Source organism: Siphateles boraxobius, unplaced genomic scaffold, assembly GCF_051911475.1.
Source record: "Siphateles boraxobius isolate OS27281-9 unplaced genomic scaffold, OSU_SipBor_1 29, whole genome shotgun sequence".
Taxonomy (NCBI): Eukaryota; Metazoa; Chordata; class Actinopteri; order Cypriniformes; family Leuciscidae; genus Siphateles; species Siphateles boraxobius.
The window spans coordinates 5,471,802-5,493,526 of NW_027508908.1; the positions used below are offsets into that span (position 1 = coordinate 5,471,802).

The window sequence follows — 21,725 nt, forward strand, 5'->3', positions numbered from 1 at the left end:
CTCTTTTTATTGGCATGACATGAGCATGCCCGGACTTACTGTAGTCAAAACAGTTCCTAAGGTTATATTGATATATTTATATGCACATATTTATAGTTATCTATTCATGTAGCAATAATGAATTTGATTACATATAATGACAATATATTCATGGCACAATCAGACATGCCCATTTGGCAGCTGTGATGCTTGATAACTAGATTAAACTTGGCCAAGTTTTTTTTTAAGACTATTGCTTTATAGTTTTATTACACAATAGACACAATAGACCAATTAGAGAAGTTAGAGGTGAAACAGCTGTTGTATTTCCATGAATAAAAAAATGCTAGTATTTCCATGGTAAAAGCTGGTTTAAGCTGGAATGGTCTCCCAGCCTGACCAGATGAAAAATGCCAAAACAACAAGCAAACAGTCCAATCTGAGCAGTATGTTTTGAATAAATCCAGATTTATTTATTAAATTCTACACTGTACATCAGATATTTATCATAATACAATAATCAAAATTAGAGGGGTATAATTTTACTATTATACGTTCAAGAATCTTGTTGATCATACTGGTCTTTATACAAAATATAATTTCATATTTTCTGTTAACTTTAAGGTGAAATATGAACCCCTGCCTAGAAACATTAAAAGTATAGTGAAAGGTTACAAAAAGGTTGCAGTAATTTATACTACAGATCATACATACTCTCTTATAATATTACCCCACCCACCCCCCAAAAAAAAGACTATAACAAATAATATAACAGAACACAGCTATGAAACCTTCAATAATTAATATAATAATAAACTAACAGAAAATATGAAACTTTCTCTTTCCAGTCAAACACAGGTTGAATGAAGTTGAAATCCGGACAAATGTTCATTATTCCTCTTCAACTACTCCTCAAACCTTGTTAGTTGCCAGTTTCATCTCCTCCGCAGTTTCCTATGGGGGCAAAACAATTCCAAAGTCACACATTTTATTTGCTTTAGGTCCATAATGACCCAGACAAATACACATGCCATCGAAGCAGAACATGATGTTATTTACTTGAGAGCTCAGGCGTCCAGCATTACACTCTGTACAAACCTGATGTTTATTAAGTTCGTCAACTCTCCGAGTCCACTCCTCTTCCGTCATCTCCTGATCATTTCCCTCAATTTCCTCAAGATCATGTAACTTATTTGTACCTGTAGAGAGAAAGAGAGAGAAGACACATTCCACTGATAAAAAATCCAATTTTATCCAGCTTTACAGTCCAAATCCCAGCCTTTGCAGAAAAAAAGCCACAGCAATATCTCAGGTCAGAGTTTTGGCTCACCATCACAAATAACAGCAGTGCAAACCCAGTTCCCGCAGGCACAAACACAGCGGTTACATTCCACCTGAGTCTCAGCACCATCTTCGTACGTCTCATCTTCTAAGGCGCACTCTAAAAACACAGGCTATATGTTCATACAGGTCTGTTTATATATGATATGCGTTATTACAGTATGCCAGGGAAAGTAGGCTTAGTGCTGGTAGATCTTACTCCTCTCTGGAGGGTTGAATCCAGGCCTGAGGCAGTTGAGGAACTCATCAAAGCTCAGTTTCCAGTCAGCATTCTCATCAGACAGCTCAATGAGGGCATCAACACACAGACTCCTGTAGGACACAATCACCATTTTATTGCATTCTCCAGTGCAATATTTTTCTTATAACCTTCTGTTAGCATTACAATCATTTCCATGTCCACAATCATACATGAACATATATGACAAGAACATGAACAAGAACAAGTTACCCTTTAGAAAAAAAATATGTTGTTTCCAAGCTGGTAAAGAACATTAAAGAATGCCCTAGATACAACTACCGTTTCAAAAAAGGGGTTGGTAACATTTTTTATGTTATATTGATACATGATTAAAAAACAATACAGTAATACTGTGAAATACTATTGCAATTTAATTGACCCGTTTTCTCTTTTTTATGTATTTTAAAATGTAATTCATTACTGCAATGGCAAAGCAGAATTTGCTGAAGTCTTCGGTGTCGCAAGATCCTTTAGAAATCATTATAATATGCTGATTTGTTTCTCAGGAAACATTACTTATTTTCAATTTTGAAAATTGCTTAATATTCTTTTTGTGGAGACTGATACACTTTGATTATTTGATGAATACCAACTTCAAAAATAAAAATTTTGTAACATTATAAATGTCCTTACTGTCACTTTTAATCACATTAATGAGTCCTTGCTGAATAAAACTATACATTTCTTCTTCGGGGGAAACATGCTAGTATAACATCAGTTTGCAATCAGATATTATGTCTGCTTTATAGCCACTAAAAAGGATTATAAGAATAATCAACAAAACATTTTTTCTCTCTGCTGAGTATAGATTTAATCTAAATTCGATTCAGATTCCAATGCATTATAGTGATTATGAAATATTTCCCACAGTGATCTTCCATGTTAAAATGTGTTATAGATTGGACTGTAATAGTCTGTTTAATTAAATAATGTATAAAGCATTTCTTTTCATTTGTCCTACAATCTGCAAACTGTATTTTGATATACACTGGCCATTGGCCAACCTCATCTCTAGATATCAGTATCGACATTGACCTTTCGAAGAACTTGTATCGTATACTTGATGAAGGATTTTTGTGCCAAATGTAATACAATTCAAATGCTAAATGCACAAAGTAAATACAGCTGTATATATAGAGCCAGATCAGCCTAAAAAAAAACTACAAAAACTTTTTTTTTAAATGCGAGCATTTGGGAAATTATTTATGCTTTTACTTCTGCATTAATGATTTGTGTTTTGAATTTACGAATCTGATTTTTTAAATGTGAATTGTGCTGTGCATTTATGAATTTTGTTTCGTCTTGTCATCTTCTGTGAGAAAATTGTGAGCATATTGAAAGACTTCTTTTGTGCAGCTGTCAGAGGACAGTGAGGTCATAATCATTATGTTTTATAGAGTAGCCCAGAGATTTATCGGTTATCAGAGTTTTTCAGAATCTTCAGAAAGACATTATCAGAAGTGGCTGTAAAGAGTATTGACATAGATAGTGATAAACTGATAAAGACTGCATTCAGCTTAATAAAACTCACAACTCCAAACTGTGTCTATCTGATTTGTGTAGGTCAAATGATAAAAAAAAAACATGATTACTGAGATGGAGATAAACCAACAAGGGCAATAGGACATGATAAACATGATAGAGCATGTCAATATGACATCTATTATGAACGTTGTGCCTGAATGCATGTGAGCATCTTTTTAAAGATGCATTGTTAAACTAAACTAAAATGAAGGAACACTTTATACACCGTAAAAGCCATTTACACCAAAAGAAATATGTTTAAAATTTTCTTTGGTTACTACTCTACTAAAGATATATACACATAAAACTTTATATTTGTGTTATCCAATATAAGGAATTAAATTAAGCAAATTAACGCTTTGGGTTTCTTTCTTTTTTTTAAATGAATACTTTTATTCAGCAAGGACATGTTAAATTGATAAAAAGTGACAGTGAAGAAATTATAATGTTAGAAAGATTTCTGTTTCATATAAATACTGATCTTTTGAGCTTTCATCAAAGAATCCTGAAAAAATAATTAAGCAGCATTGAGAGCATTGATAACAGCACCAAATCAGCATATTAGACTGATTTCTGAAGGATCATGCGACACTGAAGACTGAAGTAATGAAAACAGTCCTTTTAAATTGTAATAATATTTCACAATATTACAGATTTACACAATATTATCAAATAAATCCAGATGAGCATCTTTCAAAAACATTAAACAAAATCTTACTGACCCCAAACATTTGAACTCTAATGTGCAATATAACACAAAATTAGACTTTGTTATGAGTGTGTGTGTGTGTGTGTGTGTGTGTGTGTGTGTGTGTGTGTGTGTGTGTGTGTGTGTGTGTGTGTGTGTGTGTGTGTGTGTGTGTGTGTGTGTGTGTGTGTGACCTGAGCAGGCGGTTGTTCTCCTCCTCAGCATAAGGAGAGGTGACATTTATTGCAGTTTCATTATGCTGAATGAACTTCAGGAATTCTGTTGAATCCAACTGAGTGTCTCCATTATCATAGTTCTGTTGAGACAAACAACACAAAAAGTGGGAGACAGACGTGCATATTTAAATGCATATGCTCTGTACACACACACACACACACACACACACACACACACACACACAAACCTTGAAGTATTTGAGCAGGACATCTGAGAAGTTGGATCCTTTAGAAAACCAGCCGTCAGGCATCACCTCAGACTGCAACCACTCAATCACATGACTCCTCAACTCATTGCGGTCCGTAAGGTAACAAACAACTAAATAATAAAACGGGTCAAATAAGCACAACGCGTTACTATGCATCTGAAAACTTAAAGACGTGCCCTTTCAAAGCATAATCTTAGACCCTTGAATAGTGAATGATTAAAATGAAAATACTACTTTTCATACTTTTCACAGAAAACGTTATGCGTTTTGGTCGTTAATTTACACGACAACCGCGTTTTGGTGGCCTGAAAATGCAAACTTCTGAAAACGGGTTTCAAAGTGCAAGTTTTTTTGTGTGTTTTTTTTTTTTTTTTTGTATTATGTGTTCATTCGGCGTGTAGTGTTTCTTTACAAAGTAACATCACCAACTACTGGCCTGGCAGCATAATACAGCAACAATGCTGTCGTCTGTATGCAAAAAACAAAAAGGCAAAGGAAAAGCTTTTCTGCTTTAAGAAGCATCGATGTCGTGTAAATGTTCCCTTAATTTTAGGTTCTGTTTCTCATACTTAATTTTGTCCAACAAAACTGCTTAGAACCTGAGAAGCCTATTGGACGTTGAATGGTGGTCTCTAACAATAAAAATACATAATTCCACCACATTTTTAATAAAATGTTTAATGATAACCAGTTCTGAATCGAATAGATGATTGTTTACTCACTTGGGCTGTCGATGATCTTTTCAATTTTTTTCTCTAAATGAGAAAGCAGAAAACAGGTTAGTGACTTTCAGCTGAAAACAGCTGCTCTTTGTGCAAAGTTCTTAAAATCTCTTGCATATTTATTTATGTATTCTAATGTAGGAAAATGTAGTGAAATTTCTGAGAGGAAATGACTGCTATTATTTAAATAGCACCCAAAACTAGGTTACAATGAGATTTCGTTGTAACAGCTTCCTCGTGCACATCTATGGATTTGCGGTGAAGCATCTACACACACTAGTCATTGAAACAGAAAGGTCTGTAATCTTTATTGCAACATTCCATTAATGTATCATGCTATTTAGACACTATAAACTGAACCTACATACACACTTACCTTCACAATGTCCATGATGGGCCACCTGTACTTTGAGTCCCGTGAGACAGGCATCACGATGCAGCTCACAGTGATTACGGTAGGTTTTCCCATTACTTCCGCAGACTGGACGCTTATGGGGTTTACATTGCTGATAAAAACACAGACATTAAAATAAGTGTACATTTGGTATATCTACGTAGTTTATATCAACGGTTCCCTTTCGAACGGTCACTTCGTATTGCGTAGCTATACGCAGTGGGGAAACTCCTTTTCCTCGATTTACTGAAGCCTTTATGTAAAGCGCATTTGCAGCTGCACAGCTAGAACATGAGCGTCTGGCTCGCTCATAGGCTGCGCTGCGGCAACTGCACATCCAATGGCGCAGGCGCCTCTGACGTGCAACCAATGAGATAACTCTGCGTCATACACGTCAGAGCCCGCCAAGGGGGCGTGACCTCAGTCTATAATAGCCCCCGAATTCGCCATTATAGCAGATTTTACTCCTTCAGCGACAAACTTCACGTCTCTGACCATTTATTGAGCCTTCGCCGTCGAACAAGCCTTCAGCCTGAGCCAGCTACAGTTCAGCAGACGACACATTTCACCGTGTTTCTCCTGACGCCGTCTCTCCTGTGGCTATCCGGCGATATCCTTTTCATTGCTCTTTGTATATTGTATTATTTGTACGAGCGTTGTTCAAATGCATCGTGTTAAGACCTGCGCCACGTGCGGATGCAAGCTGCACGAGGCGGACGAACACGCTAGCTGCATTCCATGCCTGGGACTTCACCACGCGGAGAATGCACTATCTGCCGGCGGATGTGCGGCCTGCGAGAGCATGCCCATCTCCGTGCTGCGAACTCGGCTAGCCCTCTCCCGTGACGGCGACGCCGCCTCTCCCGCGCTTCCTTTTCCGGCCCTACTTCAGCCAAGGAAGAAGAAGCGCCGCAGCCAACGGCAGCCGGAGAACATGGATGTTAGTGAACGCACGCCGGCCTCGTCCCCGCGTGCCTCACTCTCTCCAACCCGTTCATCTCCGGTCCTGTTCGAGGGAGATCAGCGCCCCCCCCACGTGGCGGGCCTTGTCTCCTTCGGCGGGCCTAGCGAGCACGACGACAGCCTGTCTATCGCTGCGTCTGAGGAAGAATGGCCGGGCTCTTTCGACCCCGTCATGGCTTCCCAGCCAACGCCCAACGCCTCAGCTACCAGGACTAACTCCGACGCGGAAATGCTTCGGATCCTGACGCAGGCCGTAGCGGACCTCGAGCTCGAGTGGGCCGCGCCCGCTGAACCCCCTCGAAGTCGGCTGGATGGCTGGTTTCTGCCAGGGTACCAACAGGCCCCTCGTCACAAGCCAGCGCCATTTTTTCCTGAGGTACACGAGGAGCTTACCAAGGCCTGGCGCACTCCTTATTCTACACGAGGCCCCGCAGTTTTCGCGACGCTCTCCTCCGTGGACGGAGCAGCGGAAAAAGGCTATGAGTCGTTGCCGCCCCTCGAAGAGGCGTTGGCCGCTCATCTCTGCCCGAACACAGCTGCTAGCTGGCGAACTAGAGCTGTGCATCCCAACAAGCCGTGCCGTAGCACTTCAGCCCTCGCCGGACGCGCGTATTCCGCCTCCGGTCAGGCTGCATCGGCCCTGCACACGATGGCCGTGCTGCAGGTTTACCAGGCCAAACTCCTCCGGTCTATGGACGAGGCTGGCCCGGACCCTGAGGCTTTTCGGGACCTTCGGAGCGCCACAGACCTGGCCCTGAGAGCTACTAAGGCCACAGCGCAGGCTATCGGGAGGAATATGGCGAGTTTGGTCGTGCTCGAGCGCCACCTCTGGCTTACCCTCACTGACATTAAGGACGCGGAGAGAACAAAGTTCCTCGACGCCCCAGTATCCAGCACCGGCCTCTTCGGCCCGGCAGTGAAGGGGTTCTCAGAAAGATACACCGAGGCACAGAAAGCGTCCCAGGCCATGCGTCACTTCCTGCCTAAGCGCTCTAGCTCGGCGTCGAGTGCTCACAAGCTAGCCCCGCCGACGCCTCGGCCAACAAAGCCCACGAAGCAGGCCTCTCAGCCCCGCCCTGCGGCTGATGCCCAGCGCCAGCCGAGAGCAACCAAGCGCTTCCCGCTTCCCCGACGCCAAGGCCCCAGACCAAGCGCCGCGCCTCACACAGCGCCGCCAAAGTCGTCCTAGCATGCAGGGGAAAGAGAGAGGGCACGGGTCCCGCACTCGCCGGACCACCCTCGAAGAAGTCAACAAAACTTCCCACAGCCCCTTGTTCAGTTCAGGTGGCTGGGGATTTTATTACTGCAAACAGGCCCGCAACAGTAAGCGCGTTCTTGCAAACAAACGCCGTTTTCACGGCGACCCATATAAAGCACAAAAAGAGTATGTTTCACAAACACAACACGTGGGTTCACGGTCCCCCTTCATCAGGCGGCCCCTCCCCCGTTATAATACTGCCTTCCCTACACGCAAATGCTTGTACAGTCAGTCCAATACTCAATGTGTGCACAAATCACAATATAAGGGTATCAGGTCCCCCTTCACTAGGCGGCCCCTCCCCTGTTGTAACACTGACTTCCCCACACGCGAATGCCTGTACAGTCAGTCCAATACTCAATGTATGCACAAATCACATGATAAGGGTATCCGGTCCCCCTACATTAGGCGACCAGCCCCAGTCAGTGTGTCAAGCCCTAGCCACACGCGTTCTAGCCTGGCAAGCTATCCCCGGTGTGTCGAGTTGGGTCATAAACACTATAAAGCGAGGTTACTCGCTCCAATTCGCTCGCAGACCCCCGAAATTTCAGGCGGTTCTCGAGACTTCGGTGAGAAGCAACGTGGGTCACGTGCTTCGCACCGAAGTACAGAATCTATTAGCAAAAGGGGCGATAGAATTAGTCCCCCCCGCGCTAAAACACATGGGTTTTTACAGCCGCTATTTTCTGATTCCGAAAAAAGACGGCGGTCTCAGACCCATTCTAGATTTGAGACATTTGAACAAAGCTCTCATGAGACGGCCGTTCAAAATGTTAACTATCAAACATATCCTCGCGCAAGTGCGCACGGGGGATTGGTTTGTCACAATGGATCTGAAAGACGCTTACTTTCACATTCAGATAAACCCTCGTCACAGGCCATTCTTGAGATTCGCCTTCGAGGGCCAAGCTTATCAATACACCGTTCTGCCGTTCGGTCTATCGTTAGCACCCCGTACATTCACGAAGTGTGTGGATGCAGCGCTTTCTCCCCTGAGACATCAGGGAGTGCGTGTGTTAAATTATCTCGACGACTGGCTGGTGCTGGCACAGTCGAGAACCGAGCTATTAGCTCACAGGGATTTGATTCTCAGCCATCTAAAATGCCTGGGTTTCACAATCAATGTGTCAAAAAGCAAACTAACCCCCAGCCAGAGTGTGATCTTTCTGGGTACAGTTTTAGACTCGAGAGCGATGACAGCGCGACTCACACCAGAGCGCGCGCTCTCAGTGCGAGCGCTTACAGGCACTTTCAGAGCGCGCGAGCACGCGCCACTGAAGAAATTTCAGAAACTGCTTGGTCTCATGGCAGCAGCATCGCCAGTACTCCGCTTGGGATTACTGCGCATGCGCCCGCTGCAGCATTGGCTGAAACGGCGTGTGCCAACTCACGCATGGCAGTCAGGCAACTTGCGCATTATGGTAAATCACGGTTGTTTAAGAACCCTGATTCCCTGGCGAGCGCAGAACTGGTACCACGAGGGGGTGACAATGGGAACAATTTCCAGAAGGAAAATGGTTCTTACAGATGCGTCCAACCTGGGTTGGGGAGCGCTGCACGAGGGCATGCCTGCATCCGGCCTCTGGTCGAGCACGGAGCAGAGCTTACATATCAACTGCCTGGAGATGAAAGCAGTTGGATTGGCCCTGAAAGCATTTCTGTCGAACCTCAGGGGTCACCACGTTTTAGTCCGCACAGACAATATATCAGTGGTGGCCTACATAAATCGCCAGGGGGGCATCAGGTCAGGAAACCTGCATGCGATGGCGAGAGACCTCCTCTTATGGGCACAAACCAACCTGAGCTCTCTGAGAGCAGCGCATATACCGGGCATCCAGAATGTGGGCGCGGATATGCTTTCACGGGGCAACACTCCCCTCGGCGAGTGGTCCCTGAACCCACAGACGGTCAGTCTGATATGGAAGGTGTTTGGCGAGGCCGAAGTCGACCTGTTCGCCTCGAGAATCAACACCCACTGCAAATTGTTCTTCTCGAAGGACAGGGACGCGCTGGCCCATGTCTGGCCCAACCGTCCCCTTTATGCCTTTCCCCCCGTCTCGATGATTCCACAAGTCATCAAACGGGTCAGAGAGAGCGGGTGCCCAGTCCTTCTGGTGGCCCCTCTCTGGAAAACCAGACCGTGGTTCCCGGAACTGGTTCAGTTATCGGACACAATCCCATGGCCTGTCCCACTGAGGAAAGACCTCCTCACACAGGCGAACGGGACATTGTGGCATCCGAGACCCGATTTATGGGCCCTCCATGTGTGGCCCCTCAACGGGTACCCAAAGACCTTCCTGAGAAGGTCTTAAGCACTATATCTGAAGCCAGGGCCCCGTCGACTCGGCGCCTTTACGCTTCGAAATGGTCGGGTTTTTCCAGCTGGTGCTCGAAAAATCAGGCTGACCCAGAGTCATGTGAGATATCTGTAGTTCTCTCATTCTTACAGGAGCTGCTGGATGCGGGTCGCTCCCCGTCCACGCTCAAAGTGTATGTGGCAGCCATAGCAGCACATCATGTTCTGGTGGCTGGCCAGTCACTAGGAAGAAACGACCTGGTCGTCAGATTCCTTAAAGGTGCTAGGAGAATGAACCCCTCCAGACCTCCATCTGTGCCATCTTGGGACCTCTCCACGGTCCTGGGGGCTCTGAAAGGTCCACCTTTCGAACCGCTCCAATCGGTTGATCTAAAACCCCTCTCGCTGAAGACCGCTCTCCTTATGGCTTTGGCATCTATCAAGCGAGTGGGAGATCTGCAGGCACTCTCTGTGAGCCCTGCATGTTTGGAGTGGGGTCCAGATGACTCCAGAGTCATCCTCAAGCCCAGACATGGTTACGTTCCTAAAGTGCTCTCAACACTGTGGTGACGTTATCAGCCCTCCCTCCTTCTGCAGAGGATGGAGAGGTTAATCTTCTCTGCCCTGTCAGAGCGCTGAGAATCTATCTGGAGCGTTCTGCGTCTTTTAGACAATCAGAACAGCTTTTTGTCTGCTTTGGTGGTAGATCCAAGGGGGATCCAGTCACTAAGCAAAGACTGTCTAGATGGATAGTGGATGCTATTTCTATGGCTTATACCGCAGCGGGTCAAGTTTGCCCTATAGGCGTCAAGGCCCATTCAACCAGAGGTATGGCCTCGTCATGGGCTTGGTCATCTGGCATTCCCATTAGTGATATTTGTGATGCGGCCGGCTGGTCCTCGCCTTCCACATTTATGAGTTTTTATAATATGGAAGTGCCTTCCCTGCAGGCGAAGGTGCTTTCGGTATGATTAAGACCCGTGGGTGGCCGGTCTTGTCATATATTACTGTGCACAATCACATTCACATATATACATGAAACCCGCTGCTGGCCGGTTGTAGTTCATACATAAACCCGCTGTGGCTGGTTATATTTATATATATATAAACCCGCTTTGGGCCGGTTATATGACATATACAAACCCGCTTTGGCCGGTTATATGACATATATAAATTCCATACATATATAAAACCCGCTTCGGCCGGTTATATTCCATAACAGATATCAACCCGCTTTAGCTGGTTAAGATTTCATATATAAACCCACTTGACTGGGTATATGTTCGTATACTAATAACCCCGACAGAGTCTGGGTTCATTGGTGTAGTATATTGGGTATTTCTACTGATGTATACTACGGAGATCTGACGGTGTCTGGTCTATTTTTACATAAATTATGCGGTTATGGCTTGTTCTGTACGCTCAGGGGTCCTGAGTTGCAGTGACAGCCAGTTACTCAGTGCGGCGTTTTGCATGGCGTCCCCACTGCGTATAGCTACGCAATACGAAGTGACCGTTCGAAAGGGAACTACTCGGTTACTCACGTAACCTCAGTTCCCTGAGTTAGGGAACGAGTATTGCGTAGCCAGCCGCACTATGGTAACATGGCAAGTTGTCGCTTCAGTCGTTAAACCTGCTATAATGGCGAATTCGGGGGCTATTATAGACTGAGGTCACGCCCCCTTGGCGGGCTCTGACGTGTATGACGCAGAGTTATCTCATTGGTTGCACGTCAGAGGCGCCTGCGCCATTGGATGTGCAGTTGCCGCAGCGCAGCCTATGAGCGAGCCAGACGCTCATGTTCTAGCTGTGCAGCTGCAAATGCGCTTTACATAAAGGCTTCAGTAAATCGAGGAAAAGGAGTTTCCCCACTGCGTATAGCTACGCAATACTCGTTCCCTAACTCAGGGAACTGAGGTTACGTGAGTAACCGAGTAGTTCTCAACTAGTCAGACTTAAGTGGGTCACGGGTCTGTTATGATAGGACAACAGCTAAAAAAACTGTGCTAAATGCAAACAATATTAATATGCCAGCGAACTATTTACTTTTGCATATTTTAATAGCAAAAAATGGCTTAACTACTTTTAAAATTGAGGTAAAAACCTTTCCGTGTTTCGTTGTTGATGTAAAACGCTGTGTCCAATCGAATTTGACTTTTTTTCCACCTGTCATTTTCATGTTATTAAGTTTGCATATTGTTAGGTTGTTGCAGCTCGTGGTCTTAGTTTAAAAGTAAAAAATAAAGATACTTGTTGGGTCTCCACCATCTCAACTTGACAACCAATGCAAAAACACCCAGTATTTTTATAATATATTTCAGAGAACAGTAAGTAGTGGTGGAAAATAGGGTTGTCAGTAGTTTAGAGTATTGGGTTACTTTGCCACAGGTTGATTTTTTCTCTCCCTAGATAAATAAAAATGATTGCCTATTTTTAGGAATGCCTATCCATAACCACAACCATAAATGGCAACCCTGGTGGGAAAGTTAGCATGTGGGTGTTTTCAGGGTCGCAGTGAATGGGCTGAATGTCTTTGCACTTTGACCTTACATGATGTATTTCCTGTATTTGTTCAAAGCACTACACTTTGGCATTTTTTAGACATGGGACAGTCTCGCACAGACTTACACTTACTTCCTGTCGAGTGTACACGCTCTCAATTGGCCAAGACCGTAAGTGGATATTTATAAAGGCACAATGTGTGTCTGAATACAGTGACTCACCTCGACGCACAGACAGGTTGGTTCTCCTTTCTCTGTGACAGCGCATTCTCTTCCTGCTCCACAGAACACATTCGCACAAACTTTACTTTTACTCCTCACCTCCTGCACACAACACACAAGAATAAATAAAAAAACGTTGTCCATTACGCCAAACACACAGGACTTTGGTTCCAACTCCTGGTGAAGATTAAGTTATAATAATATACCCGTATGCTGAAGGACCTATTGTTTTAATACTCTTAGTAATACTGAAAAGGGATAGTTCACCCAAAAATTATATTTCTGTCATAATTTACGCACCCTCAAGTTGTTCCAAACCTGCATGTATGAATGGATCGACTTCCAGTATTTTTTTTTTTCTAATATGGAAGTCAATGTCTGTTGTCATCAACTGTTTGGTTACCGACATTCTTCAAAATTAATACAGGTTGGGAACAGCTTGTGAGTGAGTAGCCTAAATGATGGCAGAATTTTCATTCAACTAATTCTTTAAGTTAGTCCTAATACTAAACCCCAAACTCTATATTAATCTCATTTTTTCCAAGTCTAAAATCGCACATGCCGATTTTAAACTTAACCACAAGATGGCAGACTGCACTTTATTATCTAGTGCACTAGTTCATATCTAACAAAATCTGGAGCAGAATTGTACTAAATGACAATCAAATTGCAGTTTTCTTTATTCGGTAATATCCAAATAACAAATTACCTTAGACACACACTCACAGTAGTACAAAAATTGACTTTTACTCATGTTTTCAGCTAAATAAACAGATTTCGCTTACTCACTCCGCACAGACATGTGCTGCTCTTTTATTGTGCTGTCTGATTGGTGCAGACTGAAGTGAAAGCCATAAGGACACAGCTCCAGATGGGAGACAGACCTGTTGACCTTTGCCATGTAATAAAGAGGGTGAGTAACAAAGAGTCTGACAATGACAATACACCAGCGCATGCTGTTACTCACTGAAACACACATACATATAAAAGAAGCACGTCACGTCTGCAAGACAAATGGCACACACACACTCCCACATATGTACAAACCATCTGCAACATCTGTGTATCCTATATTAAACAAATTAAAAAGGTAATTGTGACTTTTTAACCTTACAGTTCTGACATTTGTCTTGCATTTGCAAGTTTATCTGGCGCCATCTTGCAATTGCGAGAAATTAGGAATGTGATAAATGAAATCAGAATTGTGAGATGTAAACCTATGTCTGACCATTTTTTTTTCTCAGAATTGAGATATAAATTCGAAATTGCGAGAAAAAATTAAGAGTTGCTTGTTTATATTGACTTAATTTATCAAATTCTGAGAGAAAAAGTCAAAATTGTGGGGGGGGTTTTAGCACCTTTTTTAACCTCTACCAATTTGCAAGTCTTTCACCTCTGTCAAAGTTTATTTTATTGCATTATACAGTATTTTTTTAGTTTAGTTTAAAGTGCAACTAAAAATATCAAAAATGGAACACTGTTAATATTCGTGACAATAAAATAAAATTAATTTTGTGATATATTCTTTTTCTATTCTATTATAAATAGCAAGTGCATACTTGCTGGCTCGGTGGAGACTGCATTGGAATGTACAGGAAGATGCCGTAATAGTTGGATACATGTTGACATATGGCCTTAGGACATCTGTCCATTTCTCCATGCCCTGTGACCCTTTCACTCTGACCTTTAACATCTCACTGGGAAGATTGGAAGACAATAGAATGGTATTTCAAGGAAGAGAGTATCATGTAGGGTGGAGTAGTCTAATGCAATGCTTCTCTTTCTTTCTACCTCACAGAAATAGTGCACATAAATATTTCACATAAAATGTGCATTGAGTGCCAATAATAAGATCTCATTTGGAGAAAGCGTCACAATTTTCCAGTGTGTGTGTGTGTGTGTGTGTGTGTGTGTGTGTGTGTGTGTGTGTGTGTGTGTGTGTGTGTGTTTGTAAATGTGTTTACCAGTGATGACCAATAAATGTGCACAAATGTCAACGCTAATCTGTTAACAGGACAAAAAAAAATTCCCCTGCTTCCTCACTAGATACTTTTCAAGTTTTTAGACTGGGTCTGATTTAAGATATTTCAGCATTGCTGCATGGCTCTTCTAAACTATGGAAAGCAGCTTGTTTATTACTCTTCTATATTCATTTGTGCTCCATAACCAATCCAACACAGCAACATTGGCACAACCAATGGCATGACTTCCACAAATATTAAGCGCTAGAAAAGGGCCATATAAATGTAACAAATTATTTATTATTATAAATGTTTCTTGAGCAGCAAATATTATCATATTAGAATGATTTCTGATGGATCATGTGACACTGAAGACTGGAGTAATGATGCTGAAAATTCAGCTTTGCATCACATTCAGCTTTGCATTTTTTGTTTAAAAAAAGTACAAAATATATAATAAGCGAGTACATCATGAATCCTTCTTCCAAACAGTGTTTTTGTCTTCTCCTGAATCACTATGTTCCGCCTATAATAAGTGTTTATATACAGACTAGCCCAGTACCTGTGTGACTCATCGTATACATAAACAGAGAGAAGTAGCTCCGGCTACAATGTTCGTTCTAAAGACGCATGCAGTTGTTAATTAACATCTAAAGCGCCAAAAATTACATAGTGTACCTTCAGAGACAGTTATTTAAAAGTGTAATAATGTTTTAACTGTATTTTAATCAAATAAATGCAGCCTTGGCGAGCATAAGAGACTACTTTCAAAAACATTTAAAAATCTAACAGACCCCATACTTTTAAACTGTAGTGTATTTCAGTTGTTGAGTATGTCAATACAGTCAGTGTTCCCTTTATACATATTAACAACAAGTTAGAGAGAGAGAGAGAGAGAGAGAGAGAGAAACAGGAATTCACACCCTTACAGATTGTGCCTAGATTGAGACTCCCCCACAGATTCAACAGAACATTAACAGCAATAAGCTGAGCTGAGCGGAAACTATTTTCACACAAATATCACCACCAACAGGCTATATAAAGCATAGAAGACACACAAACACCAGGCTCTGACCGAAAACCAGAGGTCTGACAGAACATTCCTCACATTCCAGAGTGTGTCAGCTGAGATCGTCTGATGGAGATCAGAGCAGACAGACTCTGTTAGATGACACCAAAGCATTAGTGAACAGAAGTCACTATACACTCACTGTAGTGGTCCTAACCATGAAATAAACCCCTGGTATAAAAAGACTGACAGCATTGCCTGTTCTTATTCTGGCTTTTGTTCTGATGCAGTCTGGCGCCCGTTTCACTATCCGTAGGCAGTACGTGCCCATGTTAACAGGTTAGAGAATTATCACTGGAAATCAATGTGGTCTGGCAATGCGTTGCAGAAGCAGTGCAGATTCAGCAGCGCAACCTTCGTTTTCGGTCTATTTTTGCAATGCTGCCGGCACAGAATTAAAGTGATAGGTCATTGTTTGTTCATGTTCAAAATGAACATGGAATGACAAAAATATATATATATAATTTCTCCATAAATGCATATAATTAAAGTTATTTCACAGGCAACATATGACTTCCTGCAATGTTTTGTGATGGCAAACAATTTTACAATAAGAGACAAACATGTACCAATTGACTTTAAAGGTTACGGTTATTTATTTTCTTGCAAGAAGAGGTCAACAGTCATACAGCCATACACCGGTGCCTGCAGAGTGTGACAATTTACGGGAGGGCATCCTTCCTTCTTTATAGTTGTTCCTCCCCAAAGATTTGTATCTCGAGGCTAAATGAATATGTCTTAGCCATAACTAACACATTGTTCAGATTTGTTTATCATACTACCCTTGAGTGGAGACCCTCATAAAATTAGTCACACAGTACTTTTTGTCAAGTCACTTATACAAGGTCATACACATACATACATACATACAGTCATTCAAAACTACACCTTACCTCACATTTTGAAAAGTCAACACAATAGATTGCACTGATTTCATCGTGGAGGTGGAAAAACAAAGTTCAGTATGATCCACAGGATTTCTTGTAAAGGTTTAAAGTGCCCCTATTATGCTTTTTTGAAAATGACCTTTCATGCACTGAGTAATACCGCTGCTTGTAAATGTAAAATCTCTGCAAAGTTTCAAAGATCAAATGGAGTTATTGTCTCCCAAAAGAACTGATTCTGAACAGCCTGCAACGAGTCGTCAGTAACTCCAGCCTTACTTCCTGCATGAACATAGGTTTGTAACAAATTTGCATGATGCCAGCCTAAGGACTTCATCTTCCAAAGGATGAGGACTCGGACTCAAATTGATACGGTAAAACCAACGCCACCATTACTGTTTGTATCATTGTGTATCAAATGCTGAGGAAGCCTCAGGAGCTCAAAATCAGATATTGTATTGGGCGTTTCATTTCCGATATGCGCTTTAAGGGTTTGACAAATCACATGACTGAGCCATCTGACTAATCTTAACTGTGAACACACGTTTCACATTCATTAACACCACGCTAAAAAAAAACAATAAAACATGTACTTGTCCACATTTTAACACTTCAAACCAATTTGAAACCCCAGGCATGAAACAATACAAGTATGCATCAAAGACAAGATGTAAGAAAAATATGGTCACTTCGTCAATGGTAGAAGTATTTTAGGCATTATGCCAAATACTCGGAATTGCTTGCTTTGTCTCGGTTTTGCAACAATTTTTCATTGCAACACCCTTCAGTAAGTGATGAAAAACAATCTAAAACTGTTTGTTCCTGTTTGTTGCAGCACAATCTGCAGCATTTGTAATAAACACGGTCCATAAGTAATTTAGTCCATTCCCAAACCTAAACACATTTTTGAAACCCTGAGTTATACCACTAATTCGTTCAGGTTCAATCTCAGGCCTTTGGTATATCGATAAATCCATATTTCTATCCTCACAATAATAGTAAAGGAGTCTTACTTTCTAGTTCTGCTGAGTGCTAAACACACGTCTACAGTCAAAGGTTCAGGTGGGTTTCAAGGGACCAGAATGTTTTGTAACTTGCACAAATAAGCATCCACACAACTCGCAAAACCCACTCAGAAGACCTTAGCAACACCCTATCAACCACCCCCAACACCCTTTTGCGCAGGCCCCACTGGTTGAATTCTCCACTGAAAGAAATGTGACTTTATATTTATACTCACAGGCCACCATCCAGAAGCTCATTAGATTCGGACCCTGCAGTGGCAGAATGCAAATTATCTGATACCATCCTGTCCCTCTAACATAAATACCGTTACGCTGGCATTCTGATCATGCAATCATATGAACATGGGCAATCATTCAGACAGACAGATGAATGAGATCTAGGCCCCCTCAAGCAGAGAGAGGCTTAAATGCTTTGCTCAAAAATTCTGATAAACAAAAATAACTAGATAAACACACACTCAAAAAACTAAGCTGTTGAACAAACTTAAATTAAGGAAAGCTTTTCCACGAAAATTAATTAGATTTTTCCAACAAAATATAATTTGTTTGAAATTATTTGTTGTAATCTTGTTATATGAACTTAAATTAATTTAGTTAAATTAATTTAGTTTTTTGAGTGTAGCAATGAAGTATAGACTGTGGATACATGGTGAGTTTAAGTAAATTAGGCCACTTTTTGGCATTGATATGACTGTCAAAATTGGCCCAATTTACTCAAATACACCTTACTTTTAGTATGATGACATAAACATGCTCCTCTCCAACTTTTGTTAAACCTGCATAGTGGAAACAATACATCTAAATGAGTTTATAAGCACCAATGGACACGTTATAAAGATGGAAAAGTGTATACACATACACCATTATTCAAAAGCTTGGGGATTTTGAAAGAAAACATTTAAAAAAGAATAAAAATCTTAGACCCCAAACTTTCCAAAAGGTCAATCTGTTCCTCAACCATCTCATCATCATGCAGATGTTAGCTGTGAAGTCATCTCTGAAACTATACCCTCTACACAACTGTTCTTACTGAACGCTAGAGCTTCGGTGTGTGAGACCTGTTGTTTGGTGTCTAATGAAAAGGCATGTGGTCGTTCGTCTTGATCTGCAGATGTAACAGGCCTCCAGGCGCCCACATGAAAAGACTAGCACATCTGCCATGTCTAACTATGTCAACACAGCACAAGACCAGAGGACTGATCACATGCCAGAGCTTCAATTCTGATAGGTACGCACACACGTTTGTGTTTGTGACAGACAGAATGGCTGTGCCTTTGCATCTGTGTGAAGTAATGGTGTTAAAATGCCCCTTATCCCACCCAGGTGGTAACGTCTGCTGTTGTTTTGCTTTCCATTACAGCACTTACCAATTACTTTGCTTTTACCTGCCAAGACAAACAGCAGCTGTTCATGCCCAGAAAATTTAGCTCACGTCTGAAACCCTCGCTGCTGCGTTAACAGTCCAAAAGAAGGTGCTTCAGGGCTTCTGAAGTCACAGTAAGTTTTAACTATCTCAGTGTGAAAACATTTCGTATAGAAAAACGTAAAGAGTAGTCATTTTCGAGCCAGTATATTATCCGTTATGTTTACAGTCCTTTCCTTAGCCCTTAAACACAACTCAATGCAATTCTCTAGGGAAAAAAAGGTTTGATGGGGTTCTGTATAGAACTCTAGGGTTCTTGACTCAATTTTAAAGAACACTTTATGCATTAATGCATAATGCTTTCATGTTTAATGGGTTATTTCAATTTTTCTAGCGATGAATTGTTTACAAGCTGTTTAATTCATGATTAAAAAAAATACAGAATAAACAGACATCTGTTTTATTCTTAAACAGAATAAATAAAAAATATTTATATTATTCAGATTTTTTTTATTAAATAACTAAATACATAAAATGATAGGAACCCCTAAAAGTTTCTATATATGAAGTGCCTGACAGAACTCTTTAATTTTCTATAGAACCTTTTGTTCTGCCTGTGAGAAATCAATACGGACAAAAAAATCCTTTAAATTAACACTAAATTTATTAACCTTTCTTACCACATTTAAATGACATAAATACACATGAACTCGCAAGAGATAGTACTACTTTAGAAACCCGTTTATTAATAAAAAGCATAAAAATAATATTTTAGTGACTGTCTCAATGATTAGGCTTTAATATCATACATGCCAAATGAATTAAATCCTCTGATACCTGGATGGATTTATGGCTGTATTTTTTTGCAGTTATTCATATCAGCAATATCCAAGATAGGAAATATACTAAAGTGTTCCATTCAACTCCTAAAGCCACTTTTTCTTCTATTAGAGAATGTTGTCCAAAGAATTCAGAAAGCTTTCTGTCCTACCTGTGCGTAACAGCAGACAACGAAGAGGGCAATGAATGGAGAAAGTGTCCTAATAATCTGCGGAAAGACACAAAAATATAAGAACAGATATATCAGATGTATCATTGCACATATAAGGTCGGATTCATAAAGCTTGATGACTTACCATTATCAGGAGATGAGAGGAGAAAGGAGAGATGAGAGGAGCTGCTGCACGGGCTGAGTAAGAACTGAAGGACAACACAGACTTCTGGAGAGATCCAGTGATTCACCCTCCCCCAGACCCCCACCCCCAAACACACACACACACACACACACACACACACACACACACACACACACACACATTTTCATGTTTTATGGGGACTTTCCATAGACATAATGGTTTTATACTGTACAAGCTGTATATTCTATCCCCTTAGACTAACCCTACTACTAAAACTACCCATCACAGAAAACTTTCTGCATTCTTACATCTTACAAAAAATGTCCCCACAAGGACTTCGGATATTGCCATCTTTGTGCAATGTAGGGTTTACCAGGCCACACACACATACACAGAGTTTGTTTCGCTATATTAGTGAGGACACTGCATAGACTTACACGAATGTTGACTTAGACTTAATTCTTACACGAACGCATCGCTTCAGAACGCCTTTATTAACCCACAGGGCCGTGTTGAGCACTTTTATGATGGATAGATGCACTTTGATGGACTCCAAAACATAAACGGCAATTTACTGCCATTATAAAGCTTAGAAGAGCCAGGGCATTTTTTAATACAACTCTGATTGTATTCGTCTGAAAGAACAATATCATATAGCCTACACCTAGGATAACTTGAGGGTGAGTAAATCATGGGCTAATTTTCATTTTTGTTTGGTCAAACCCCATTAATGATGTATTCTATGGCCTAACCCAATGCCTACCCCTAAACATAACCCTCACAGAAACATATGCAAAACACTAGATTTAAAGTCCCCCTGTGGTGAAAATCAAGCTTTTAATGTTGTTTATATTTCAATGTGGTGTTTTTAATATGCTTTAAGACAAACCATGTACAAATTCATGAGTCAGCACTAGTACTGTGTATTTTCTCCTCAAAACTGCAGTGACCCAAAGACGGTCTCAAAAACACGGTTTGAAATCGCTGGTATTTCTGACTTCACAAACTACCTTGTAACCAATCGTGTGATCATCAACGCCTGAGCTGGTGCGAGTGAGTGGGGGCGGGGCTAATTTGCATATTCATGACACCGCATATGATCTAAAACAGAAATAAATTCCGCTGTAAATTAGCTCTAGAAAAAACAAAAGTAAGCAGTCATTATTCAGTTGAAATCAGTTCAGCGTTGATTCATTTTGGTTCAGCAACTAAAGTACGTCAACTATGAAATGAGTTCAATTCAGCAATAAAGCAGTTCTTAATGTCATTGTCCATCTCAGTTTAGTATTCTATATTCTATCCACAACACTACCATCACAGAAAACTTTCTGCATTTTTACATATTCAATAAACATAATCTGTATGATTTAGGCCTACAAAATGTTTTCCTCATGGGGACAAAAAAAAAAGTCCCCTCAAAGTCAAGAAATACTGGTATTACTATCCTTATCGGAATATTTGGTCACATAGAAAATACCAGGACCACACACACAGGCCATTCTAGGTCAGAATTCAACTTTATTGGCATGGTTTATATGGATTACAATTGCCAAACCATTTAAGTTGTTAAGTAGCAGGTGAATGGAATAAAAATGAAAATTGCATGTGGGTAACTTGATTAAAAGTAATAAACAACAATTATACTGCATGATAAAATGGGGTTCAAAAGTCTAGACCACATTTAAAATTCAGAATTTAAACTTGGGAATAAAC

At 41.3% G+C, this 21,725-nt stretch overlaps 1 protein-coding gene across 1 annotated transcript; it reads right to left on the minus strand.

Annotated features, from left to right (window-relative positions):
- Nucleotides 1-426: 426 nt before the first annotated feature.
- Nucleotides 427-20,091, minus strand: fstl1a (follistatin-like 1a). The gene is made up of 11 exons (XM_077246205.1): nucleotides 20,013-20,091; nucleotides 19,868-19,924; nucleotides 12,575-12,676; nucleotides 5,317-5,446; nucleotides 4,941-4,973; nucleotides 4,198-4,328; nucleotides 3,968-4,089; nucleotides 1,520-1,632; nucleotides 1,310-1,420; nucleotides 1,078-1,178; nucleotides 427-933 (listed from the first exon to the last, which is right to left on the minus strand). Exons 1-11 carry the CDS (start codon nucleotides 20,013-20,015, stop codon nucleotides 892-894), a joined length of 945 nt encoding a protein of 314 aa, XP_077102320.1. The 5' UTR covers nucleotides 20,016-20,091; the 3' UTR covers nucleotides 427-891.
- Between the last annotated feature and the right edge of the window lie 1,634 nt (nucleotides 20,092-21,725).

Bases quoted from the DNA above. Each gene is read 5' to 3' on its own strand.
- fstl1a (XM_077246205.1), bottom strand. The intron at 1,179-1,309 runs GTGAGCCAAAAC...TTCTCTCTACAG, and splicing joins CACTGCTGTTATTTGTGATG to GTACAAATAAGTTACATGAT. The intron at 934-1,077 runs GTTTGTACAGAG...TTGCCCCCATAG, and splicing joins ACGAACTTAATAAACATCAG to GAAACTGCGGAGGAGATGAA.